General features: G+C 40.4%; 2 protein-coding genes across 2 annotated transcripts in view; both read left to right on the top strand.

Annotated features, from left to right (window-relative positions):
• Positions 1 to 26,859, top strand: LOC131676954 (protein O-mannosyl-transferase 2). The gene is given in 8 exon segments (XM_058956402.1): positions 1 to 323; positions 669 to 942; positions 1,405 to 2,289; positions 2,377 to 2,617; positions 2,678 to 2,826; positions 11,976 to 12,154; positions 12,156 to 12,373; positions 26,364 to 26,859. Coding segments are annotated over 8 exon segments (2,247 nt in total). The 5' UTR covers positions 1 to 216; the 3' UTR covers positions 26,558 to 26,859.
• LOC131676953 (uncharacterized) overlaps positions 1 to 27,318 on the top strand; it is a 171,149-nt gene that overhangs the window by 83,663 nt on the left and 60,168 nt on the right. The window lies entirely within an intron of this gene.

A 27,318-nucleotide genomic window follows, 5' to 3' on the forward strand; every position in this document is an offset into this window, starting at 1 on the left:
GCTAGAGTCATACCACGTTCGGGCGAGATCGGCACACGACTCGTAACGTGGCTAAGCTACTAGAGTGCAGGTGCGCTGTCTCTCCTCTCATCGAAGTTTCTGCATTGAAACGTCAAACTAGGAACTGTGCGGGTCATTGTTTACATTTTCCTTTCACTTAATTGATTAGTAGGCGTTCTAAGCGGGAAAAACTGTGATAATTTGTTTTTGGCAAATATGATGGCCAGTGAAAAGGAAAGTGATGGAGTGAAAGGGGAACAGAAGAACCAGAAAAATGGCGAGAAAGTGAGCACGATCAAATTGGCAGGAACGAAAGTGGATCAGTAAGTTTTTGTATGCTCGTACCACCTGAATAGACAGGAAATAATTAGCACAATCGGTACTTGCTAAAACAGGATTGTTGTTATCAGTATGTAAGACTTAAAAAATGGATCAATTTCGTGAGCGGAAAGTAAACAAACGACTAATCGCTTTTACGCAAGAGCTGTGAAGATGTTACGTTCACACATAGTTTGAGCCTTTCGGTCCGCTCATCCAACACGGGGAACTAGTCGCGAATAAGGCAAATACCGGTTTTTATTTTAGTGAAGATGACATTTAAGCTTATTCAACGGAGCCAAATCTGAAACGCTAGCTTCATTTTATTGATTTGACACCTTTATTTTTAGCAATTGGTGGATTTTGTTCGGTGTGATTTTGGTACTGTCGGTGGGAACGAGATTCCACAATGTAACCCTACCGGATCATGTATGCTGGGATGAGACACACTTTGGCAAGATGGGCAGCTGGTACATCAATAGGACGTTCTTTTTCGATGTACACCCACCGTTGGGCAAAATGCTGATCGGGCTGTCGGGATACTTGACCGGTTACGACGGGAAGTACCCGTTCGATAAGCCAGGGGACAAGTACAACGGGACGGCTTACGAGGGGATGAGAATGGTAAGTGTTCGCACTGTGAGAAGGTGTAAATACAGGAAAGGTGAAGGAACCCAGTAAATATTGTTCGTTAGATGAAAGCAAAGTAAAGCCTTGGTGCTACGCTTCGCTGTGAAATTTTATTTGTTTCGATAGATTTCGCATCCCATTCTTAATATATACGGTAATTGCAAATTTAGTAAGGCGATCTTACTGACTACTACAAATCTTTGCTTGGGTCTCAAACATAAAATGAGAGGCTTTTCTTATTTTTTTTATTGAAACTTTAGGTTCAACTGAGAATGCCTCAAACAGCCATCTTTGAAAGCGAGAAAAGCAGTTTTCTCTGCTACCCTTTACCCAATCTTCCCAGAAACTCTACTACGGATACTACTGGTACTAGTGATTGATTTTCATGAAGGGGGCTTTCAAATTGATATCCCGTATCAAACAAAATTATTAAAACTAATTTCTTCTTCCACCCAGTTCTGCACCGCCCTGGGAGCGGCCGTCGTACCGATGTCCTTCCACACCGTCTGGGACATGACGGGATCCCTAACCGCGTCTACGTTCGCCGCAGCCTACATACTGTTCGACATCGGAATGTTAATCCTAAATCGGTACATTCTGCTGGATCCACCGTTGATATTTTTCATGACCGCTTCCGTGATGGGAATGGCACGTGTAACGAAGCTGACCCGAACGGCCCGCAGCTTCACCCCGGCTTGGTGGAGCTGGCTTAGTTTCACCGGTGCTATGCTGGCCTGTACGACTAGCGTAAAATTTGTCGGACTGTTCGTTGTACTGCTGGTGGGATTGCATACCGCTAGCGATCTCTGGGACGTGCTTGGCGATCTAACCAAACCGATTTCCTACACCGTGAAACAACTGCTGGCACGAACAGTGACCCTTATCGTGCTGCCCGTGTTCCTGTATGCAACCTTCTTCTACATTCATCTGCTTGTTTTAAACCAGAGCGGCACCGGGGATGGATTCTACAGTTCCGGGTTTCAATCGAACCTGGTAGGAAACTCGCTCTACAACGTTTCGATGCCCCGCCAGGTGGCTTACGGTGCGGTAGTTACTCTTAAAAATCACAAAACAGGCGGCGGATATCTTCACTCCCATAATCACCTGTACCCGAAAGGATTCGGCGCCCGCCAGCAGCAGGTAACAACGTACAGTCACAAGGACGATAACAACAAGTGGTTGCTGAAGCCGCACAACAAGCAAAGCTTCGATGATGTCACACTGCTGAAGCACGGCGATTTGGTTCGCTTGGAGCACATTTCGACCAGGCGAAATATTCATTCACATCGGGAACAGGCACCCGTTACGAAAAAGCACATGCAAGTAACGTGTTATGGTGAGGTAAGTTACTGGTTACGAGCGGGGACATGAACCCGATGTTACTGTTGTGATAAAGCTTGAGATAATGTCCGGGATAATCTGTTACAGGAAGGACAAGGGGACACCAACGATGTCTGGCAGGTGCAGATTATCGGTGGGAAGGACGGTGACGTCGTAGAAACCGTAACCAGTCGGTTGATTTTCTACCACTACATCGAACGGTGCGTGTTGACGACGACGGCCAAACAACTGCCCAAGTGGGGTTTCGAACAGCAGGAAGTGACGTGCAATCCGAATATTCGGGACAAAAGTGCCGTTTGGAATGTCGAGGATAATCAGTATGAGCAGCGTGAGTTGATCGGGTGCAATGCATTGGGTTACCACCATTAGTAAACGTTTTATTTTTTAGTTCCGAGTGTCAATTTTCAAGTGTACGCTCCCGGATTTATAAGCCGCTTTTTTGAATCACACGCGGTCATGCTGCAGGGGAACTCGGGGTTGAAGCCGAAAGAAGGGGAAGTGACAAGTCGGCCATGGCAGTGGCCTATAAACTATAGGGTGAGTTAATGTAAATCTTTCAAACTTATTGAAATGGTATGTGCCTATGGGAGCCTCACTTTATTTACTTTCTCTTTCGTTAATAATTCGGTCACATTTACGTTTGCTGACTTACTTTTTGCATACTAGTCGCTGATTGAAATCATTATTTTTTGAAGTGCACTGGAAAACTGTAGGAAAGTTTTATGGATGCACCACAGTAACCGAAAAAGAAAGTAAACAAAGGGAGGCTCTCTTTTGTACACACGACTGCTTCGACGGCAAATCTAGAAAATTTAAATTTAATAGTCGCACAGCTGCGTTGTTATTGACCCGTTTTGATGTTTGAATTAGAAGGATAAGGTGGTAGCTCTGAAATGCGAAATTTTCTGCGTTTGAGTGAGTAAAGTTAACCAATAATGTCTAAATATTAGATAAACTCCCAAAGATTTCAAAGCACGTAGTAAATTTCCTTCCATCACTAGAACGGTCCAGGAGACCAACCACCTGCCGTGGCCCAACCCGGGCCACTGCAATTCGTAACTAATAACAAATGATGAACTACGATTATTGCGGTTAGTTACCGATAATCCTTCTAATATGAATACACGTGCGTAGATTAAGTGCTCCAACCTCCGCGATACGAGCCTGTTAAATTATACGACCAGCAATTAAACCAGATCAAAACCATACCATAATCCCGTCGTCCCCATCCTAACCATCATCGTCCGGAATCTCAAATTCCGCATAAATAATTTGCATTGTCAAGAGAGCACACTTCACATCAAGCCTCTCGATCGAACTCACCTTCCCACACACACACATAAACACTGGACCCGCTCCAGCTGAGGGGACTGACAAACAGCCGACCAAACCAACCAAGCAGGCCAAGATGCTACACAACCAGAAGAACAGTAATTGCAATCAACTGCGACTGCAGTTCCCTTGATGCTGTTAAATAGTGCCTCCGCCGTCGCCGCTGCCTTCTTAACACTTCACTCGCTGTATACGCATATGAGTGACTGCAATCACATTATATTATAATCACCATCATCATCATCATCTTCATTGCCACAGCAGCCGTCATAACTGTCTGTTACGACCGCCGGTATCAGACAGGGCGGAGGCAGACACGGCAATAGCAACAGCAACAGCAGATTAACGATGATTAAGCGCATAATGTTTATCAGAGATGGTGTTCGGGTAACGGTACGGGGAAGGGTTGGATTTAAGGAAAGAATGTCCTTCAAGAAATGCGAAAAGCAAATGCATACATCCGGTGAGCAAGTGAGATACAAGTAGTAGGGTGCCCGGTATGCGAATCGGTTCCGATGCGAATAAGTTTGAGTCTATCTAAACTATCTAAACTAACCTAATTTAGTTTTGTAGTTGTGGTTCGAATTTCATCCAAAATGCTGGTTAATGGAGGTAACTCACGCTGATACGGTCACCCTAATGTCGCAGTATGCACTTGGTGAGAGGACTTCGGTATGAATCTATGTCAACACCTGAACTACACGTACTCGATTGGAGTGCCAAGTAGGCACCGAAGGAGTACGTAATGTTTGTGCAAATGACTGTGATGGCTGAAGGAAGAGATATCAGTTTGATTTTGTTGTATCTGAGAAAGCCATTTCACGTCAATTGACCAATTGGTTGGACCGAACATTTACTTGATTTCGTTGTAGCTTTCTGTACGAGATCTTCGTTACTTTTTCTTGAAGTCTTGGGCCTTTTTTCTCTCCCAATTATGGATTTCGTACAAAATCATAACTAGGAGATGGTTGATAGAGTTAAAAGTATTTCTATACTAGTCTTAATTAATTCTGCAATTTTTTTCTAGACTGCAGATATACTGCCCATAATCGTAAGTCAGTCCCATGTAGATAGGGAATCCCATAGAACATGGGACTGACATACGTTCTCGTTGGTACTGTTTCTACGCATCTATTGAATCGTACCCCAAAGAGTGCTCATCGCTGTTTTTCTCGTTAACCCATCGACGAACCGGCGCCAACATCTGCGTTTTTTTGGATCCATTAGACTCATCATTCGCGTTTCTAACGATGCATACTGTCGATACGGGATGGTATTATACACTGTGGACTTCTTCGCGTACAGTTCCGAGCACTCTTTGTCTCACCAGGGATTGGGAGAACGTTTGTGGGTGTTCGTCTCGGGTATTGGTTTGGTCTGAGCTTGATTCGCGCTGTCGAGAATCAAGCCAGCCAAAAAGCTGTAATCTTCCGCCCTGAGGATGCTCTTGAGTGGATTCAATTTTGTCGGATATCGCGGCTCCTCCGACCAATATTTCGTGTGAGGTTATACGAAATGTTGGTCGATTCCTATGGCCTTGAGCCGTTGGTGATTGAGACTACGACTGGCAGATGGTTACTACCGTGGGGGTCAGAGATTACTTTCCACGTGCAATCTAACCGCAGCAACGTTGAGCAGAGCGACGACACTAGGGCACTCGTGGAGCATAAATTCGTGTCATTTCAGCCGTTTTTAAAATAGTTTGGTTGGGAGTATGTTTTAGAGCCATCTCCCGCGATTAAAACTGAATTCAAACGTTTGCTATACTGCCGCTATACGCATAATTGTTCTATGGGATTCCTTATATACATGGGAGATTTACGCGTAGAACGGCAGTATATCATCGTTGACAACGCCTTCAATTTCCACCCTTACAGCTGGAATATATACATTATAATCCCGCGTGAAGTACTGACAGCAAGCAACATCGTTTGCCATTAGGGACCAGTTGGGAGCTCTGGGTAGCGTTTGGGCGAAGGGGATGAGGGGTTATCCTTAGGAATTGATCCCGATTCAATCTCAATTTGACCATCCGGAGAGGGAACCATCGAAAAAGTCAACGCAAAGGTGCCAGCGCCCGCGCAGGCGGGAAAATGCAATAAATGTGTTAGGAAAGATAAAAACCACTTATGTTGACACTAGTTTTCAACGACGGACCGATCCAGCTTATATTGCTGATTATTGTTTAATTTTTAACCCTCACTACGCGAACAAAAGGCTGAGGAATGTGACCTTGAGAAATAGGTACAAAGCAAACCAATACAAAGCGTCGAATCGCACACCACACAGAAACAAAAACACATCCGAACTGTCTGAGAGTCACGCTACGAATGGATTGTTATTATTTATTAAGACATTAACTTCGAGGGTCATTCGCGTTCTTTGAAAATAATATACATTTCAATGATGGACTTCAATTTATAGATCATGAAATATAAAAAATAATCGAATATCAATGCTGGTGTCTATCCTAAGCGCACTGCTCTCCGTTCCTTATGCTAATTTTCTTTCTCGGTGTTGAACAATGGTTACCCTCTGATGCTTGCTGATCGTTCCGTCAGCCTTCTCTCTCGTTCGTGTTTGCGTCCATGTTGTCGTCGCTTGAGCAGATTTGATTTTCGCAGTTAGATGTTTGGTGCAGTATGTGTTTTCGAGTGACTCTGGTATAGCCGCCTTTTTTGTTTATTACTTTTGGTTAGAGGATATCGTGGAATATTGTTTGTCTCACATTTGTTTTTTTGACTGGCTCCCTGTGGCGTATCAGTAGATTGCGACGGTTGTTTGTTAGTATTGGTTATAGTAGATTTTTTTCTTTAGTTGTTTCGGCGCATGGATTACCGCAGGGTTACAGAACAGACACGTGCGTGTCTTTCCAGGGTAGGTACGTAGCGTTCTTTGAATGTAGTTAACACCTTGAGAAGATCTGCCCTCGAAAGTCAAGTTAGAAGGTTAGGTTGGTTCAGCCGCATTCGCACCACTCGAACACTGTTGAGAATGCCGAGGAAAAAGTTTCTACAAGTGTCATTTGTGACAGATTCCATTTCTCCAGTCTTCGATTTGAATCTTTCAATATAATCCGTATTAGTGCGCGGCGCCAAATCGTGCAGGTGCATTTCCGTCCGATCATTGTTCATATACATGGTGAGCTTGGTTTTGACGTTTTCGTATTCGACGTCGTGCGGCATTTTCTTCTTCGCTACGAAGCTTTCTGACTCGGCTAGGGAGTTGATCTTTATTAGCACTGCATTCCTCGTACGATGTAGTTGTATGTGTGACACTTCTGTAAGCACAAGTTCCATTTTCACCTCGATCGAGTGTTCCATCTCGCGCGAAGTAGATCTAAGACGGGTCTGCGACACGTCAATCGTGATTTTGCGCAATTTATCCTGTGATTCACTGATCACTCATTTCACTCTCAGTTAGGAACAAAGGGACTTTGCTGTGTCTATAAGTTACACGTTCACGCTAGAGGGGAGCGGCACGGGTAGTATTTTTTTATTTTATTTTTTACATTTTATCGACATTTAATTAGCTAGAGATTACTAGGTAGGGAAAGTTATGAAAATTAGAGCCATAGCACTCAAGCGAGAGCAAGGATGTGAAGTATACAGATCGGAAAACTAGAAGTGGCAGGGTCATTAGAACAGGCTTAATATCTTACGAGCTTAACTTTTGTCTTCTGCTTATTTATTTTTTTATTTCGATTTTAGATGTTTTAACCTTAGGGTCATTCGCCTCTTTTCGGGTTAGAAAAATTTCTTTTGGAAAAATTTCTAAACCCTATGTGATGGGTTGGGGATCACACCCAGGTAGGCTGCGTACAAGGCAATCGATTTACCAACTACACTATGCCCGCCCCTAGTATTTTGTTTGTTTGTATGCTGCTCGCTAGCGGTGCTCTTTTTGATTTCTGATCTGTACAAGGTGAGAAAGCAGATTTACATTAAAATTGTCGAGCATGCAAAACTGTTCAGCAAACACAATCTCTCAATATTGACGATATCATCTTCGATATCATCACAGAGTCGAGTTCTGCGGTAATTGAACGAAAAAATTTCAGATCCTCAGCGGAAAGTAGTTTTCTAGAGTTGAGGCGGGTGCAAAGATCGTTGCTGAATAAGAGAAAGATAAGTGGTCATAGGTGGCTACCTTGAGGGATACCAGTTGGCGTGTAAAGTACGTGTAAAGTAATTCTAGCAAAAACGTTCGGAGAGATAAGATTGCAGCTATCTGGTTACCCATGGAGGTAATCGCAATTGTTGCAGTTTTATAATGGCAATGTTTTGGGCTACTTGTTGGCAGTTTTCGATAACTGGAGCAGGAAAACATGTGTTCGTCATCAATTTTGATGTGGTTGAGTTTTTTTCGAATCCCTGCTGACATTCGTTAATTATTTTGGAAGATTCGGTGTACCAAGTGGCGTAGTAGCGGGGGGTGTTTTTAGCATAAAATAGCAAATATTGAAATATTTTATGTATTGAAAAATTAAATATGTCCAATGTTTTAAATAGAGTTCTGTAAGTTCCTTTTGAATAAGCTATTTTCTAAGAATATTTCATAATTCGCTTGCAGTGAAAATTGGTTGAACACGACGAAGCGGGGAGCTAAATGACTCATGAAAATAAGCATCGATATCGGGAGAAATCCACTGCTGGGGAATAGACTGCAGTCGGAGTAGGGTAGACTCACTACCGGGAACTATCCGAGTATATCGTTACAACGCTGGGAGCTAATTGGATCACTATACGGACATCGGGCCCAAGAGAAATCCAGCCGCCGTGCTTCAAGTAGACGGATATCGGTATCAGGAGAAATTCCGTCGCCGGGGAACTCTCAGTCAGAGTAAGGTGAGTTAGTCTCCGGCAGTGAGGGGATTATCTGAGATCACGACAAAGCTGGGAGCTAAATGGCTCATGGAATCAGGAGCAAGTTAATCTCAATCATTGCGACTTAACACAGCAGTCGAAAACAAAGTGTACTGTTACAGTTATTGTAGAGTCTATCGTGGACCTCGTGATAATGGTAATACGGTGGAAATCCAAGCGATGGACGGTTTCCCTGTTCAAGATGTGGTGGATCAAGGAGACTTTCGTATGGAGCTGTTATGCTTCCCAAGGTGGGAACCAGAGCAATACATTCGGAAGCTGAACGCGCTAACCGACTCGTTAGTCAGACGAACGCCGTTTGTTATAGGAGGAGACTTATGCCTGGTAGAGGGCTAGCAGGCTGACCAACGCAAGGGTTGCAGTTGTAGAAGCTGGATGTAAGACGTTGCAACGAAGATTCCGCTAGCACATTCCGTAATTCCGATCGGTGATCCATCGGCGAGGTAACATTCTGCAGTTCGTCATGAATTGTATGAATTGCTCACTATTACACACATAACGACTACCAGTCGATCCACTACACCACTGGTTGGTAGAACTGTACTGTAACGCGGAGGGACTTCGAAGCATTTCATGGAGACAGCACCGCTCCAATTCCGAATTCTGATGAACTGTGCCGAGGTCATTGGAACCGATGAACTGCTGGTGTCCAACGTATTAGTGGAACGAAAGGCTCATCACCTTCCGTGCTGCTTGCCTATAAGCCAGAAGACGCGTCCAGAGAGCAAAATCAGAGGCATCCAGAAAAGAACGTCCGGGCGGACGCTTTTAAACGTGATGTAGTGCTGAGCAAGTCCACCTGCTATAAGGCGCTGTGCAGAGCAGTATACGCCAACCCTTGGGACAACGCTTACAGCTGCGTGTTTGCCTAGATCAAAGGTCCAACAACGTCGGCTGAAATCGCGACAATCGTGGAGGCTCTCTTCCCGAAGCACGACCCACCCGTACGTCGATATAGACGGTGAAAAGTTTGCTGACAATCGGGTCTCTAATGACAAATTTCTTACAGTAACAAAAGAAGCGAAAGTGAAGAAAGCGGACCCTGTCCGGACGGTATTTCCCGCGATCCTGGCGTTTCCGGGCATTTTCAGAACAGTGCTATTAGAAATGCCTGCATGAAGGCTACTTTCCGGACGGACGGAAAATCCAGACGGCGGTGCTGCTGCCAAAACCAGGGAAGTCACCAGGAGATCCGGCACCGTATCGGCCTATATGCCAGTGGGAGATAGTGGGATGAGTAATGTCAAGAATCATATTTTCAGACGTGGCTCATGCTCGGTTAAATGAGTAAACAACCAAAACTGTCTAATCGGTGTGATGAGCATTTGGGGCAGTTCCTCCATTAAGGAGAAAATAGTTTAAAGTCATCTTTGCGCGTGAAGAGCACAAAATTTATAACTAAATTAGTTATTTCTAGAGAAAATTTTCAATAGGACGTAAGTAACAATGAGAGATTCTCTTTGAGGTCTTTCTCTTCTGTTCATTACTCGGTCATTTCAACATTTACTACTCTACTCTTTGCATAATATTGTAGTAAAAACCGTTGGCTTTCGATATGTACTGGAAAATTTGTACAAAGTGTTGTAATGACGTCGTAATAAACGAAAGAGAAAGTAAACAAAGAGAGGCTCTCAATGTTACTTACGTCCTATTGAAAATTTTCTCTAGATTTCCGTTTCTTTTCTTGCGGGACATCACGCTTGACTAGGGGTTAGCTCAGGAACACAAATTGTGTCTCCGTTTTTTTGAGCTAGTGTCAATTCGGCGCATGCTTAGTCCTATCACTAAGTTGGTGTCGGATTCTGCTGAGACGCAAATTCCTTAGATCGATTTACTGAATACGGTGTTCGATAGATGAATCCTATCGCAAAACGGTAATGTTGGTTGGCCTGCCTCAATCCTGCGATTGGACGTCCTTCGAATTTTTTTATGTTTTTAAGTTAAGTCTCTTGTCTACGGCGCCAAACCGCAAACAACTGATGACCTAGAGGTCAACGTTGGGTGCGTTATTCAAAAAAATCACCGTTCTCAAAAAATGGCCACAGTTAACCAAGGACCGACCGACTGGGATTTGTAAAACAATTGACATTTGTCTGAAAATAGTTTCAAATATTATTTTGCATGCCATACGCTACCAAAAAAAATAACAATTGTTTTCCTTTACCAGTTTGCTCTTAAGGACACCCGTTATCCCTATTAGCACCCTATGGACAGCGAGATTATTTGTTCCATTGGTTTAGCCCGTCTCAGTTTATGACTTACAATTTTAATAAAAGGCGAATACCAGAAAAACCCTTCCGTTTGTGATGCAAAATCCATGTTGGCACATCTGTCACCGTTAATAAGGATAAATTCTCTTCATTATTGCAGTGAGAAAATGGCTCTTCAGCGGTCGCGAATAGAATTTAATTAGTTTAAGCAAGTTTGAAATCGGAATAATCCCAATTTGAATGTTGACATTGATATAAGCAGACGAGTGGATAACGAACTCCAATGAGTCTGGTTTTTATAACGAATATCCTTCACGGTACGTTTGGGAATTAGCGGTAAATAAATCTTTTCCACTTGACCGATGTTAGCCGAACTGAGCGCCCGGTATCCGCTGTGAGCAGTGTGTTTGTTAGAGATGCTTCTTCCGTTCTGTTACAGTGCGGTACCTGAAGGAAACGAGTCGGCCAAAGTACGCAAATGCTTTCGACGACGACGACGACGACAACAAACGTCGAGGATGACGACGACAACTACCCATTATGGCTGCTAACGAGAGCAGAAGTAATTAAGAGATCCTTCAGAATGCATGCCACGTGCACGTGGGCTGAACCGGGGCCCGGTTTATGCCAACGGAATCGTACTTGATTATGGAACGTATTTTCTTCATATCCTTCGACGCATGTTCCTGCTTCGCGGTGGCGAGAGGGAAGGGGTAATAACAGTGCGGCTTCGGGTGAAAGCTCTCTTGTGTAGCAGGAAAGGCAAAAAGGATTGAGGTTGATGATGAAAGCAGGGCTTTTTACACTGTACCTACTGCTAAAAGGTGTCCTTGAATGGTTGAACCATTTACACCAAGGTCAGCGATATGTGGTTGAGTTAAAATGAAAAATCTTGAAACAATGGAGTACAAAAAAGGACACTTCCTATCTTTTGTGCGCGAATGTATGCAATTTTTGTATGAATAGATGCTAGAAACATTCAACTTGGCGGTGGCTGCACCGAAACGGGATCTTTTTTACGATAGGTTAAAAGAGAGAAACGAAACAGGGGTTGATTCTTTTGTAAAAGAGGATATATGGAGAAGGATGGTACTTTTGACGTTAACTGTTTCTGGACCACAACACAAGCTCGCCGATCGTAGTCGGCGTGGAATTTGAACACCCAAGAAGGCGAAAATCTATCTAATTTATGAAGCCGGAACGAGGGAGCTCATTTCTTAGTTCGTCTACGATAATTAATTTATACTTTCCTTTTCAGGGGCAATTTTTCTCCGGATCAGAGCACCGCGTCTATCTGCTGGGCAATCCAATTATCTGGTGGAGTAACTTGGTCTTTTTGGCACTATTTCTTGCGGTGTTTCTAATTGAGGTCATTAAGTATCAGCGAAATTCAGCGTTGCCCCGGACCGTAGCCGGATCATCTGTTGGCGATGATGGTAAGTGATAACGACTTTCATTCCGACAAACTGTTGGAAATTATTTTGACATCACTTTTTTTAATGTTCAATTTTACAGAATTCAAATGGCGATCGCTAAGGGCCTCAGTGTGGCTCTTCGGAGGATGGCTCCTGCACTACCTGCCGTTCTACGCGATGGGTCGTGTTTTGTATTTCCATCACTACTTCCCAGCGTTGGTGTTCAATATGATGCTAGCAGGTTAGTTACCTATTATAATTTGCAAGCAGTGTTCTAGTTGAATCACTTCCACAAATCCCTTTCGTCGTGATTGGTTAGTGAGCGGGTGGGTGCTCGTACTCATTTCGAACAGTCGACATAAAAAGCTTGAACCGCGCGATTAGTTTCCGGGCAAACTATTCGAACAACAATCAATCGTTAAACAGCTTACCAATCGCGGCGTGAAATTACTTTTTCAAACAGAACCGAACCATGTGTCGCTCGCTCGCTTGTTACATATCTTCATCGATGATGATAACAGGCAAAAAGAGCATCCTCCCCACGTTAATGAGCATAGTGCAGGGCAGGGTTTACTATCACAGCGGGTGGATAATTAAATTTTCATCGTGATCAGAAGCGCGGAATATATAGTGATACGATAATAGTATTTTCCCCGGCTCGGCAGGCAATTGGTTGGCGAAGCGTTCAAATTTAATTTTGTGAGTTATTTCTCGCTCGCTGGACAGGTTCGTTGGATTATTTTAGTGTTTTTTTTATTCAATTTTTTACGGTCCGTAAAGAAAATGTTCATTTGGATAAAGCTAATTGAAGAAAAAAAAATACATTTAAATTTATAACTTTCAAACTACAATAAACCTCCCAGTGCTTACATATTCTACCATCTAGTTTTCATTTTTCTTTTTTTCGGTTTCGGTAAAGTTGAACAACCTTATTATAGCCATGACGGCGCTGGTGGTTGAGTGTACGAACTAGAAATTTTTCTAGCCCGAAAAAAGAGACGAATAACCCTAATGTAAAAGCCTCAGTTATCACAGTTTAACAAAAACCTATATAAGAAAGCTATTTCTCCACTGCTAGGTGGATTATATCTGTGTGTTCATATACCATCAAACATAACTTTTTAAATCGTTCATATGACACGGCTCAACGCGTTTGATAAACGGAGCGTTGGATTGTTATATATTTACATGATATAAAAAATAGAACAAAGAATTTTTCGGGGTTATCCATTCGATCTCCTGCTCGCCATTGAGTGTGGCGACCTTTTTTACAGAAGAAACATTTTTTCCCCCACCAACTGCGTTTTGGAGGTCGTTTATTTCTCTTTTGCTTTTGTACACAACTGCGTCATCATCGTGGTGGTTACTGACATGATGTTCGCGATCAGATGTTCTCCCAAAGACCTCCACTGGATTTGAACCCCGACCCACTGGGGTGAAAAGTAGTCACGCTTGCCACTCAACCACCGGTGCCGCCATAAAGATTCCCCCTTGCTTTTTGCTTCTACGGGTGACGAGTGTGACCCCTCCGTCTTTGGTAGTATATTCCTTACCTATAATGGCGCACACTCCTCTTAAGGTGCTGGTTCTTGATTTTGAGATACTTGCCGCAGTTTTTCTCATTTATCGATATTGCTCATACAGCAGCCACAAGTTTGGCAATCGTTTGTTATTCATGTAATGGAATTTCTGGATTTTTTTCCGTAAATGAGCTTTGCTCAGCGGTTTCTGAGCAGGGTTACTCGCAATGTGCCATCTGATCGGACAGGACTGGCACGTGTTAATCTGTTCTTGATAGGTGAAAAGAGTTCTCCGTGTAATGATACTACCACATACCCTTATATGAAGGTTACGCGATATTCTCGCTAGTATTTTGTTTAATATTAGCTGAGCCAGAGACATTTTTTTGCAAAATTTTAGGTAAATTGAAAGTAAAATGAAATTGTGACAGATGGTGATTTTATTATTGTTTAGATAGCTGCTTGTCGTGAACTTTTATTAAACATGAACTAGTCGGTGTTAAGTCAGACCGGACTAAATCGCAAAACATCAAAAAATGAGATAATGATAGCACTGGATAAAGAAATTCTTCAGCTACATTCGACTTTTGCCAGATTTGAAATATTTAGCAATAAACAAGAATTATGGCAAAAATTAATTTCCAATCATACTGTAAAGGATGCTGCGACTCAAACTTTAAACTCGTTTTTCTCGAAATCAATATTTTGTCACTTAGTCCGGTCTGACTTAACACCGACTAACTTATAATGTCATAACAACAGCGACGCCCGCGAATGCCCGCAAACGAGCTATTCTCATTTTAAAGCTTTTTAATTTTTCTATTTAATATGAGTCAAAGCTAGTTTTGCAAAAGCTTGCGATATAGTTAAAATTTAAAAAAAAACTCAATGGAGACGCATGGTTGTCACTGATTTTAAATTTGAATGATTACTTTATAACTGTAATAATTACAATAAAGCATAATTTACAAGAGTTTCACTAATACTAATACACTAATTCAGTAAATATGTTCAACTGATTCAAATAAGCCTTCAAATGTTTCTAGCACTATTTCTTGATAACTTATGCAGTAATAGTCAAATTTACTAAATACAGCTTAGTTCTAGTCATTTGGAAAATTTTTTTTATCAGAATATGTTTAGTACTTATTTATCTTAAAAGCAAGTGATATACCTCAAATAAAATAAAATCTTTTGTGAATAAACTATTTAAGCGAAAAATGCGTATTAAATTATGTTTTATTTTTTTCCTTTTTTATTTCGACTATGTTAGTCAAATTTTCTTTTTTACGTTTTAACTACATTCAATTAGCTAGAGATTACTGGGTAGGGAAAGTTATGAAACTTAGAGCCATAGTACTCAAGTGAGAGCAAGGATGTGAAGTAAACAGATCGGAAAGCTAGAAGTGGCAGGGTCATTAGAACAGGCTTAATATCATGCGGGCTTAATTTTTGCCTTCTGATAATGAGGGTCGAGCTTAGGCAGAATAACTACGAATCACCCGAGTTCACTATCATGTGTCCTGATAAAGGTAGACGTATCTATCTTTAGCGCGACGTTTTGTTTTTACCGTGGCGATGCCGGTTGTCATAACTTTCCCTACCCAGTAATCTCTAGCTAATTGAATGTCGTTAAAACGTAAAAAAATTATGTTTTATGTGAGACATTAAATGAACGTCATAAATTACTGAAAAAGATATTGTTCGAACCAATACCGAAAAAAATATTTGTTAGCCACCCTATTGATTAGTGAACGTAATTGAACATTCCACTAAGTCGCTCAAAAGGATCGGTTTCAAAAACATCACGACTGTATTTTTTCATATGAGGTAAGCCAAAAATAAATTCAACGTCCAAAATTATTCGAACACGTCTTATTTGGCCCATTGAAACTAAATAATCATTTTTGAAGCACCACAATAAAAATGTGTTAAAAATCAATTGAGCCGTAAAGATAAAATATTTATGTTAGAGTAATCCTTTTAAAGTAGCAAAGTTAATTTATGATATATTTAAATAACCAAAAGACGAATTCTGCGCACACACATTTCTTTAAAAAGAATTATGATCCTTCACGTCTCTATATTTATTTCTGAGCTACCCTAATGAGTAATGGATTTTTTTCCTAGTATGTATTAATATCAGAAACGATTCAACGCACAAAAATTACTATACAAAAATTCTAACAAAATTATTGACAAAATAAATATTTTTGAGTCACCCTAATTAATATTAAACGTTAAATTTTTATGTTTTTATATCCAAAACGCATTGAGTGTTCCAAAATTACATAAAAAAGCAATCTTATTTCAACCGATACGATGAAGTTTTGACTTTAGTCCACTTTTTGATCTAAGCCGTAGGACTTAAATTTTTTCAACTAATCTGATTGGATTCCAAAGGAGCATATTTTGATATATCTGTATTTTCTCACAATATTTTTAGAAAACCGGTAAAACATTTCATTTTGGACTCAGAAAAGGTTTTTCGTGTTTCTCGACTACAATTATTAGAAAGAAATTTAGAAATTAGTCTAAATTTAATTAAAAATAGCTAGGCATGAAAGGGTTAACTATCTGGGAAGTTATCCATGTGTCCTCTGTAAGTGGTTTTCACTTTTCCGAATTGTTACATGCATCTGTCATAAACCACTTTACGTGTTAGTGCTACCAGATCATGAAGGCAAACCGCAATTTTGCCGTCGTCCATATGCACGACAACTTTGATTTTACCGTTCGTACACACATAACCACGCGTTTTATGTTGCTATCCCAATTAATCTTTTCATCTGGGCCAATTTGTTGAACGTTACCAGCACTGACTGTCTGACATGGTGGAACTGAATAAAGGTATCTTTCGCGTGTCTAAACCCCATTTTCGGCTTCAGCAATTGGTCCGCATCACGAATGCTCGATTCTTTGCGAGAAGACCGAAAGTCGACAGACACAGTGTCTGGCCGGAGCACCATCTCTGATCTCGGTGATTGGCACTCAGTGGGGACAAAGGCCGATGGAAAAAACAAAAAAAGAAGGAAAAAAACTTGAAAAACATGAAAAGAAATAGAGAAAAGGAAAGAGGAGTAAGGAAAAGTGAACGAAGAAACAAAAAGAAAATCGGAAGCAATCGAAAGAAAAGCTATAAATCTGAAAATAGAAAGAAACAGCAGAAAAAAGAGAAACAGAAAAGAGTAAAATGAAGAAAAAGAGGGGAAAACGATGCACAGGAACAGGAACAAATAAAACGCAGGAAAGCTTAAAAGATATAAAGAAAAGGAAACAAGGGAACAATAGGGAAAGAAGAAGGCAACACGAAAAGAATGTATTGAAAGGTTAAATATGAAAAATAGAACAATAGTATAAAACGGAAAAGAAAAAAGGAAGTAGGCAAACATTAAAGGGAAATAAAAGCATCCAATTAAAAAGAAAAAGTAAACATAGAAGGAGAAAATTGAAGAAAATGTGAAAAATGAGCTTGAAAGAAAATAACGAAAACAAAAAGAAGAAAAATTTGATAAAAACAAAACGTCAAAGGAAAGTGAGAAATGAAAAAAAACAAACAAGAATAAAAAAACCCACAGAAAAAATGAAAAATGAAATATATTGAGGGTAATTGTGAAAAGGCAAAAGGAAGAAAGAGCAACCTTAGAAATCAACAAAAAAATAAAATAAAGCATGAAAACAAAAATTAAAACATGTAGAAAAAACTATAAGGAAGAAAAAGAAAGATGAAATGAAGTGGAAGGAAAAAATGGGGGGGGAATAACAAAATTAGCAAATTATAAGAAAAAAATCAGAAAGAAAAATAGAAAATGACAGACAACGGAATAAGGAAAAAGAAAAAAAAGAACATGTAAAAAGAGAGAAATAACATTCGATACGAGCAAAGAAGGTAAGTACAAGCCAAAATGAAAATTGTGTGAAAGAAAAGCCATAAAAATATCAGAAGCTCCAATTAAATGTATCCAGTTTCATCATATGAGAAATGTGGTGCAATCAAAATTTCCGCGTGGGAGCGAACTATTTCGTCGATATCCGTTTCGCCGAATGAGTCATTTCTCCGACTGCTAATTTAACCGACGGGATAATTGTAGTTTACGTTCAAAAATGACAAAAATGGTTAAGGTTGCACTGTTAAATCCCCCATTTCTACCCACCCTCTGTTCGAAACTCGAACAGGGTAGGATTCCCAGTGTCAGTAGCACTAGCTCGGCAACTATTATGCACGCTACCAGTCGGCAGCAAAGGCGAAATTCGCACCCCAAAATGTTAACCCAGTTGAGGTTATAAAAACAAAATACTGCAGCAGGTCGTACGATATTTTTCGTTGGCGGCAGACTTCCCATGAACATCGACAAGTTTGTACCTGTGTGCAAAATTTCGTGCACGCGTTCAACCTCAAACATGCTTCGTCTCTATGTACATCCGTGTACGTACAATGGGTGCGCAGCAGAAAAAATTGTCAATGCAAGAAACATATGAAACAATACTACTTAGCCTGGCGAAGAAATTTCGTAGATGTACCGAAGATACTTTTCGATGGAAATTAGTTTTTTTCCTAATAGCTCATATGTAACAAATCACTACTATAAACGCCTACCCTTTTAATGCATTAATCTCGTCTCACCTACGCTATACCGAGTAATAATAAACACCCTGCAACATGTTGCAAGCTCATACCGGATGAGCATTGGCATCCTTGGAATAGTTACTCTCATCTACTGACGGTGCGTTCCTTAGCAGCAGGCTATTTAGATAGCCGTCTCGGGCGTTACGAAAAGCGTCGAATCGGTCACCATCAAGAATGAACGGAATCTTGTCGGGTTGTATGCTCACAACCACCCACCCACCACCATAGTAACCAACGGAACCAAGAGAAACTTTATATCGGCTTTTGGCCGTCTCTGTACTGCAGCTCAGCCTTCGAGACGAGAGTTCTGCTTAATCTTACGTAGTTTGCACACCTCTAACAATGCGGCAAGCACGACCCGTGTGAAAATCTGTAATGCGTTCTCTGCAGGCGGCTAAATACAGTGTCGGACTCGAAGAAACTGTATGAGTTTTTTTTGGCTGGTAAAAATGTTGCCAGCAAATGAGACAATCAAACTTATTCAGTCAGTCAAGTTTATTTATTTGGAATTCCACTTATCACAAGTGGGTCAAACAGGACGTCCATCCGACCCTGGCGTCGCAAACGAAGCTAAAACTCCTTCAGACGACTGACGGCGGTGGCAACATGCAACGAAACTACCTCTAACTGATAAAGATAAAAAGCCACAGTCGCCATCTATGTCTTTAAAGTGGCTGCTTCTTGCAATCCACTACACAGATGTAGGATGAGGACCAAACGGACGGATCGGTGTATGGTTGTGCAAAGAATCTTAGGAATCTGGGAGACAATTTTCACACATCTAACGTCACGCTGGAACTGATACCGACAGTTGCGTTGGAGAGCTGCGGTTTGTGTGGTATCAGTCGAGGGACAAAGCACCAGCTATCAGGCAGGGGGAAGGGACACGGATTAGAAGTGAAACTATAGTTTCTTGCAGGCGAAGAGAATGCTTCTTGCGTGTCGATCGAACGCGTTGACTATTTTGGCTGATCGAAAGAAGCCGGGAGGGGGGGGGGGGGAGGGAGGTGTCGTATCGGCATCTCAAACCGCAGAATGCAGGAAGATAGGCGCGGAGGGGGACGTTAAGACACGCTAGGAATTTCATCTTGGTTAGGCACACGAAGGAGATGATAATAAAGTTAGCCATATCGAGTTATTATAATGTTCAATTGGGTGATAAAGTTGGCCTGAATAGAGGAATGAATAGCGACAATGGCGGTCGGTTTGAGTACTTTTATGAAGCTGTAATGGCTGTACTTCAGCGCAACGGGAAGTTTTCCGTGGTGGATTCGGTTGGAGATAGTTTGAAGTATACTTATAATTTAAATTTGTGAAATCACAAGGAGAATTCTAATTTTGCCCGACACCAAATCTGGTTGAATAGTTTTTGCTGCTTGGACAGTAGTATCACAGTGGGACGAGTCCGGACCAAAGTTCTTATGCGAAGGGACTAAAGCTGAAATTGCCAGAGAATCAATAGAGTAACAAATCATCCTTCAATGTTCAACTCCTGGTAATCCCGCCTTGTTTATTGATTAATACCGGCACATGCCCAAGCCGAACTAGGATCGCAGCAGGAAAGGGCAGGAAATGTTAGTCCGACACTTGTTTTTGCTAGAGGCCGTATATGCTACCAAGCACTCCACAAATATCACGGGCGGAGCGAGATTGTTAGTAAGGATAGGGATAGGAAATTGTGCTGCAGCTCGCGCGAATTTCAAGATTTTGTGAGTTCTTGGGGGCCCGGTCACCAGGATAGTCATTAGGTGTCTAAAATACGTAACGGCGAATAGCGAGAAATATACCTTATTCAAACATTAGTTTTTCCAAAGACAAAAAAGCTCCTAAAATTTCGGAAAGTAAAAGAATTACAAGTGGAAAACTACTAAATGTTGATTGTTTTCGTGATGAGTATATGAAATAATTTTGAGCGGCCCAAAATAAGCATTAACTGTACTGCAAAAACTTACTTTGTAGGACGAACATACTTGCAATTTCACACGAGCCTATTATCTTATTAACCTAACTACACAAAAGATAAGCAAACAGATTCATCACGAATAGATAAGCAGAATTGTCAGAATTAATTTATTATTTGATACTAAAAATGAGAAAATCTAAAAGATGCAGTAAATGAAATACAGAGAGTTCTGTTTCTCTCGTTTCTTACGACATGGGTTCATTGAAACCCAGGAGGGTTCTGCCACTAGATGCCTCATGGCCTCTAGGCCATGTTTATCTGGAGTAAGATAATAGTAATATTAACTTCCTAGTGGACACCAGCCCATGATGACACGGTGGCGTTTTTATGCTAATTACTAGAACAAGATTGGAGACTATAAGAACGAATGAAACTAATTTACTAATTAGTTAAAACAACAATGTACTAAAATGCGGAGGATGCGCGAAATAAAGAACGGATTCCTGTTTTGTCGGAAGTAATAAAATAGTTCATGTTCAGCTCAAAAGTTTATGAAAGCACTTAATACAATGAGGAAAATTGCTATAATGAACATGATTTAACATGCCGCAAATTTGTAATTGGGTTCCGATACTTCTCGTGAATTGTCAATTGCCATTTCTCATACACGATTTAACAGTTATCATTCAACTCAGACAAGACCATGCGTATTCCCCACGCAAATTTAATGCTCAGTGGATTGAGTTCCCTAGTTGGTCTAATAAACACTAAACAAACGAAGAAAACAGTTTTCTCAGTCCAATGACATGTCAGCTCGATTGGCATCGCCTGGCGGATAGGTGTTCCCTTAGAGGAATCTATGACAAAGGTCGAAAGGACGAATGGTCTAAAGACAACAGGCGGAAAAGACAAAAGGTCGAAATTACAAAAGGTCGAAAATACAAAAGGTCGAAAGAAGAAAAGATCGAAAGACAAAAGGTCGAAAGACAAAAGATCGGATAAATTTAAAGTCGGAACCAAATTTTAACCTTTCGTTTTAAAAAATACCCTTCAAGGAGCGAAAAATCAAATGTCATAACTAATATATTAATAGATAAACTTTAAAAGCTGGGCAATGTTCAAACAAAGGTGAATTTGTATTTTTGAAAATATCATTTAAGGCTAGAAAAATAGTTTACAATATATTTAGAATTATATTTTTCTTTGTGTAATCACTTTCACTATAATAGTGAAACAAGGAAATGTTTAACAATATTATATATATAATTGAAAATGTTAATTACGAATCATAGTTCATAATTTTTAAAGCAGGAAAGTAATTGTTGTAATGAAATAAATAAATGAATGAATATATAAATGTACAAATAAATAAACTAATTAATTAATGAGCCCCTATGGTTGAGTAAGCCGGGCAAACGAGTGGATCACAGGTTTGCTTGTGAGGGGCAAGACAGTAGCGAACTAAGCAAATAAAAATACATAGTTATTAATCATCTGCAATTGAAAAACAACAGACAGTAGAAAACAGTAATTGATCGTGTTGGATGTTTTCCCTCAGTTATGCTTAATCAAAAATCTATGTTAAGAAAAAATGCGATGAAATAAGAAACCGTGTGAAAAAGTTTTATTGTCCATTACGTTTAATGTCTTTCAATATTCTTTCGACGTTTTGTCCCTTTTCACCTTTTGTCAATTTCAACCTTTCGTCTCTTCGAACTATCGTTCTTTTCGAACTTTTGTCACTTTCGACCATTTGTCTTTCGACATTTTGTCCCTAAATCCCCTTGGAATGCCATCAAATCAACGAACATTTAAAATTACTAACGACAAATTATGTGCAATTTCGATAATAATAAACTGAAGACTACAACTTATTAGCAACTAAAAAAACCTGTTTTAATCCACCTAGCGGTGCAATTGTGCCTTTCTCATTTCTCTGAACTATGGCACGGAGGCTTTTTATGTTCAATATAATCGTGGAAATGTCCATTACATTCTTAGTACACTTTGCACTTATACACAATGGCATGCCAGCCACGAACTTGATGAGCTACGTGTCGACGGTGAAACACTTGAAACAAAAAAATATCATACTCCATTAGCCTAATCAGCATTAGATCAATGTTATCTGCTTGCTAACTCATTTTGTCATGCGGGGCTGGGTATGTGAAGAGGGCGAAAGTCCCATGAACGAACCCCAGCTTAAATTGGTATGCTTTGTGATATAGTGGTGGTTTAAAGATGATGGGGTTGAATGGGAGGGGTATGAGGGCTGGATGGGGTGGTGGTCTGAGGGGTGATTTAAGGAGATTTTTAAAGGAGGGGCGCGAACAGTAGAGGGGGGGTGTAACCCCTCTCCGTAAACCATCAACTACGCCCCTGTTAAAATCCAGAAACCCTAAACGAGTCGAAAAAAAATAGGTTGACGTTTTTCAGAGTGATTGCATAACCTTTCTATATGAGAATGGCAAAAATGTGCCAAAATCCAAAAAAGTGAATCGTCGTCAAATTTTTTTTTTTCGAGTTTGCATCAAATCTCGACGTTTCATGCACCTTGAACACATTTAGCATCAAAAATAAAAATTCTATTTTTAATTTTTCCTATAGTTTATATGAGAAATTTCTGTGTGGCCGCACTCTGAAACCCGTAATTCCGGAACCAGAATTCCGATCGATCCAAAATTCAATAGCAGCCGATGGGAAGGTTGCACCTTTCATTTGAGACTAAGTTTGGGCAAATCGGTCCAGCCATCTCTGAGAAAAATGAGTAAAATTATTTGACACATACGCACATACATACGTGTGTGTGTATACACATACACACACATACACACACATACACACACATACATACATACACACACATACAGACTTTTTCCGATCTCGACGAACTGAGTCGAATGGGATATGACACTCGGCCCTCCGGGCCGGGATTAGGTTGACGTTTTTCAGAGTGATTGCATAACCTTTCTATATGAGAAAGGCAAAAAAGAACGGAAAAATAAGTTGCATAACCAAGGTGGTTCATTTTCAAAGATAGATTGTTGATTCATCTTGAAAAAAATAGGTGATGAACGAAACTAGCTGACCACCGCTGAAGCTGGTTAGAAGTGGTTTTCAAATATTTATTCTAATATTCCCCTTCCCGAATAGAGGAACGAATCTTGCAGCACTTGCAATCAACTGCTACTGTGCAGCAAATTTCACAAATCTCGATATAAGAAAAAATGGTTGTTCCGTTAAACAACATTTCTTGCGGGACATCATGGGTTTGCTCAGAAACACATTTTTTTTGGAGCCAGCTTAATCCTGTCACTAAGTTAGTGTCGAATTCTGACGAGACGCAGTCGAAACGCAAATTCCACAATTAACTTAAAAACGGTTCGTTTTGGTTTGATTCTTTAGTTTGTACTTGCTGCGAGTTGGCGTTTTTGATTTCAAGAAGCATCGTTAAGACAGAAAAAAATTCGCAAACTTGTTTGAGTTCAAGCTTTTATATCTGAAATCTAAAGTACCCTAGATCGACACGCTCGTTCATATAACTAAAATAAACCAAAATGCCCTTAAACAGGTTGACTGTCGCGGGCAGTCAATAATTCCGATTGAGCGGTTTCCCATTATTTCACTCTCTGTAATTTTCCCATTTTCTACCGACCACAAAACCAAACCCGGGCGCGTGGTTATGTGCGCCTTTATTGAACATTAACTCATCACCGTTTTTAAAACTTTCGAAACAGGGGGTTACACAGGGAATCGATTCTCTGATGAGGCAACTAACTAGCCCTTAACACTGGTAGGTGTGATTCGTAAAGATACTAAATTTTTACAGACTGGCTAAAACTAGGAGATCAGTTTAAAAGGTTGCACCACAAGTTAATTTTTCAAAAAGTCGGATTTTTTTTTCAATCCAAATAATGGAAGTAGGCAAATATGTATGTATATGTCACAATTTTTAATTTTGCTGCTACTCCAAACCTCTTTTTTAGCTAATATTATTTGATCCTTTTGAAATTTTTAGAATTTATTGCACATTTCTTTCTTCAGTGACGTACGTTGGATTTTGAAGGTCAATTCGAGTTTGTTTGAAGTTAGTCGCAATGGTAATTCTTGTAGTAGACTTGTACTTTTTACCTCTGAGGCTTTTTCACTGTGGAGCCGGCGGAACGATACTATACAATTATTGCAGTGGATAAGTAACAAAGTGGTAGAAACTAATTAGTTGCTATGCTGCCCATAAAAGCGTAAGTGTCTCATACGATTTTTTATCAAAAATGAGTTATCTGTTGGATTGTATTCTGTATCACCACTGAATCACAATGGACAAAGAAAATTACCAGGTTTGTTCAGGAAATATCGAAAAAAAAAACCAAAGCAACAGCATTTTTCCCGGCTTGCTGTTTTTCAATATGGAACTCTATATAAAAGAGCAGTTTTTTGCTTTTGCTCTGGAAGAGATGAGAAGGTAGACTGAAGCATATCAAAGCTTAACAATACACGTGTACTTTTGAACATTTAATTTCACTCTGGGGTTTAGTTTTTTTGTTTGACAAGCATATTTCAGTACCGGTATTTTACTGGTACTATCGATACTAAGAGCTCCAGTACCAGAGAACCGGTTCGCACCTGTTCTAGAAACCCTAATTAATACATATGCGTTGCGTTGCGTCAACACGGTATACTTCGTAGATTGCCGACTGATGGCTCTCATTTCCAGCCAGACTACTTGAGGAGCATTGTTTGGGAATAACAATTGATCCAGTCCAAGCGAGAGTTTCGCCTGAGAGCTAGAAACCCTAATTAATACATATGTGCATTAATTTCAACGCATATTTCCTGTGGTATCGATTGGGATTGCCAAAATTCGACTTTTCAAGAATGCTTACTTATCCTTGAAAATACTAACAACAATGGAGACGCTGGCATCTTGAAAGTAATAGAAAAGTCGCGCTAAAATTTCACATTTACTGCCATTTGCAACCGATTCCTGGCCATCGGCCAATCTATCCAGTGTCTATATATAGGTTATCCATGCCTCACCGCATAATCAACTCCCCACCCGTGTTATTGTTGTCATCACCAAAATACGGGGGAAAATTATAGGCATTAGCATTAAAATAATGGACACTTTTGCGACATATAAAGCCATCAGGGTCAACAGCGGTTGCGGTTTTATATTCTATGTTGCGGGACAGCTTCCTAGTTCGATTTGAATGAAATCGAGCGAACGGGTCCCCGCGCAAGTAGTGCCGTGTGTGAAAAAATGCCAAAGGCATTATTGCATTTATTTAAACACTTTTTTTGTTTAATGAAATAGGAAAAGCTGAAAGGAGAAAAAAAAACAAATTACACTTTGCATGGCAGTGACATTTTATTTTTCGTTCCAGCGATGCGAAAATCGTTCACACCACGGGCGCTACAGTGAAAAGCTATTTCGGTTCAATTGATAGGTGGGGTAAACATTGTGATACAAAGAGTCAAATTATGGGGAAATAACAGATTGTAGTCGACAAAGGAGCGGATGCTGTAGCGAAATCAATATTACAGCAAATCAAACAGTTTGGATGTTTAATTAGCCAGAAATCGAGTGAATCTGAGTGAGATTCTAACGAAATCGCTTTAGAGATCCGAGTGGTTCAGATAATGATGCGACTGCCGGAGAGTAAAGGAAGATTCGAGTGGTTTATGAGGCGTTAGGCGTTCGTAGCTCACAGAGTACCTAAAACGTGAAAAACCGGAAATCCTCAGGAATAACAGTTCAGATTGTTTTAATCCTACCCCAGGTGCTATGAGTAGGGAGTACCCATCTTTTTCGGATAAGATGAGCTGCGAAATTTTTCGTCTCCGCAAATAGCAGGAGGATAATTTTTGATCGAAAAGGATTCATATTTATTGGCTAGAGGCCTTCGAAAAAAATAACGATCATGAAAAATATCTATTAACTAAAGCTGTACTTGATCATTAATGATAGCTAGAGCAGAAAAAAAAAATCTTTTTTACTCCCAAAACCAGATGCACTCACCTGGTCGATCGAGAATTATTTATCGGGGAGAAAACATTCTTCCCGCCGTGGCAATCTACCCGCCGAGAATTGATGGGAACTAGGCGATTTATGTGATTTACACCACTTCCCTCCCTCGTACTTATTCCTGTACCTTTGTTTATTGTTTCTTTTTCCCTTCAGGTGTAATGCTGGACTATCTAACCGGAAAGCTACCCGCCTGGATCCGGCAAACCGTTCTGGGAGCTGCCCTTGCCGCACTGGTGTACAGTTTCGTCCTATTTTCACCGCTAGCGTACGGAATGAACGGACCGTTTTCTCACGAGCCCAACTCGACGCTGGCAGGACTCAAATGGATGGATACTTGGGAATTCTGAAGGCAAACCCGAACGCCCCCGATTGTCCGTTTGTATGGATAAATTGAAAATGTATATGTTTGTGCTTCGCTTGCCGATACTTTGCCCATCAGTGTTTATTTACCGAAGGTATACTCGAAGAAAGTTGATCCTATATTGTAGAATATATCGAAAGGCAAGATGATAAAATGCAGTGCAATTGTTACCCTATCATTTATTGATTATATGATAACTCCTAGGTTGAAATGATTAATGCAGGATGTCTGGTGAGTGTCAATAAATGTTGTGGAGTGAAATTCAATAAATTTTAGTTATGGACCTTGCGTTTCGATTTCGTCTCATCAGAATCCGACACTGACTTAATGACAAGACTTAGCTTAGTCTGGATAACGCGCAAATATGGTTTTAAACAATTTTTGGTATTATCTCTAGATGTACACATGTTTAGCCCTGGAGATGAAAGGCGATAGCTCTACTGTACTTCGAAGTTCGAACGACCCATTTCAAGAACGCCTGTTCATACACGTACATTCTAAGACCACCTTCGTATACAATGAACTTGGCGCGAATACATCCACGCATTAATTGGATATTTGCAATATATTCGTACTTCCAGAATGAAAATATGTATTCGATCCGCTTCTAAACATCTCAAGTTTCCGTTCGAAACATCACGTGCTCGTCATCAATGAAAGCGCGCCAAATATTTCGCGTGAGTTAACAATATAATAATTGGTCGGAGTTAAGTCAGACCGAACTAAGTCGCAAAATATTAAAAACTG

Source organism: Topomyia yanbarensis, chromosome 1 (genome assembly GCF_030247195.1).
Source record: "Topomyia yanbarensis strain Yona2022 chromosome 1, ASM3024719v1, whole genome shotgun sequence".
NCBI classification, from domain to species: domain Eukaryota; kingdom Metazoa; phylum Arthropoda; class Insecta; order Diptera; family Culicidae; genus Topomyia; species Topomyia yanbarensis.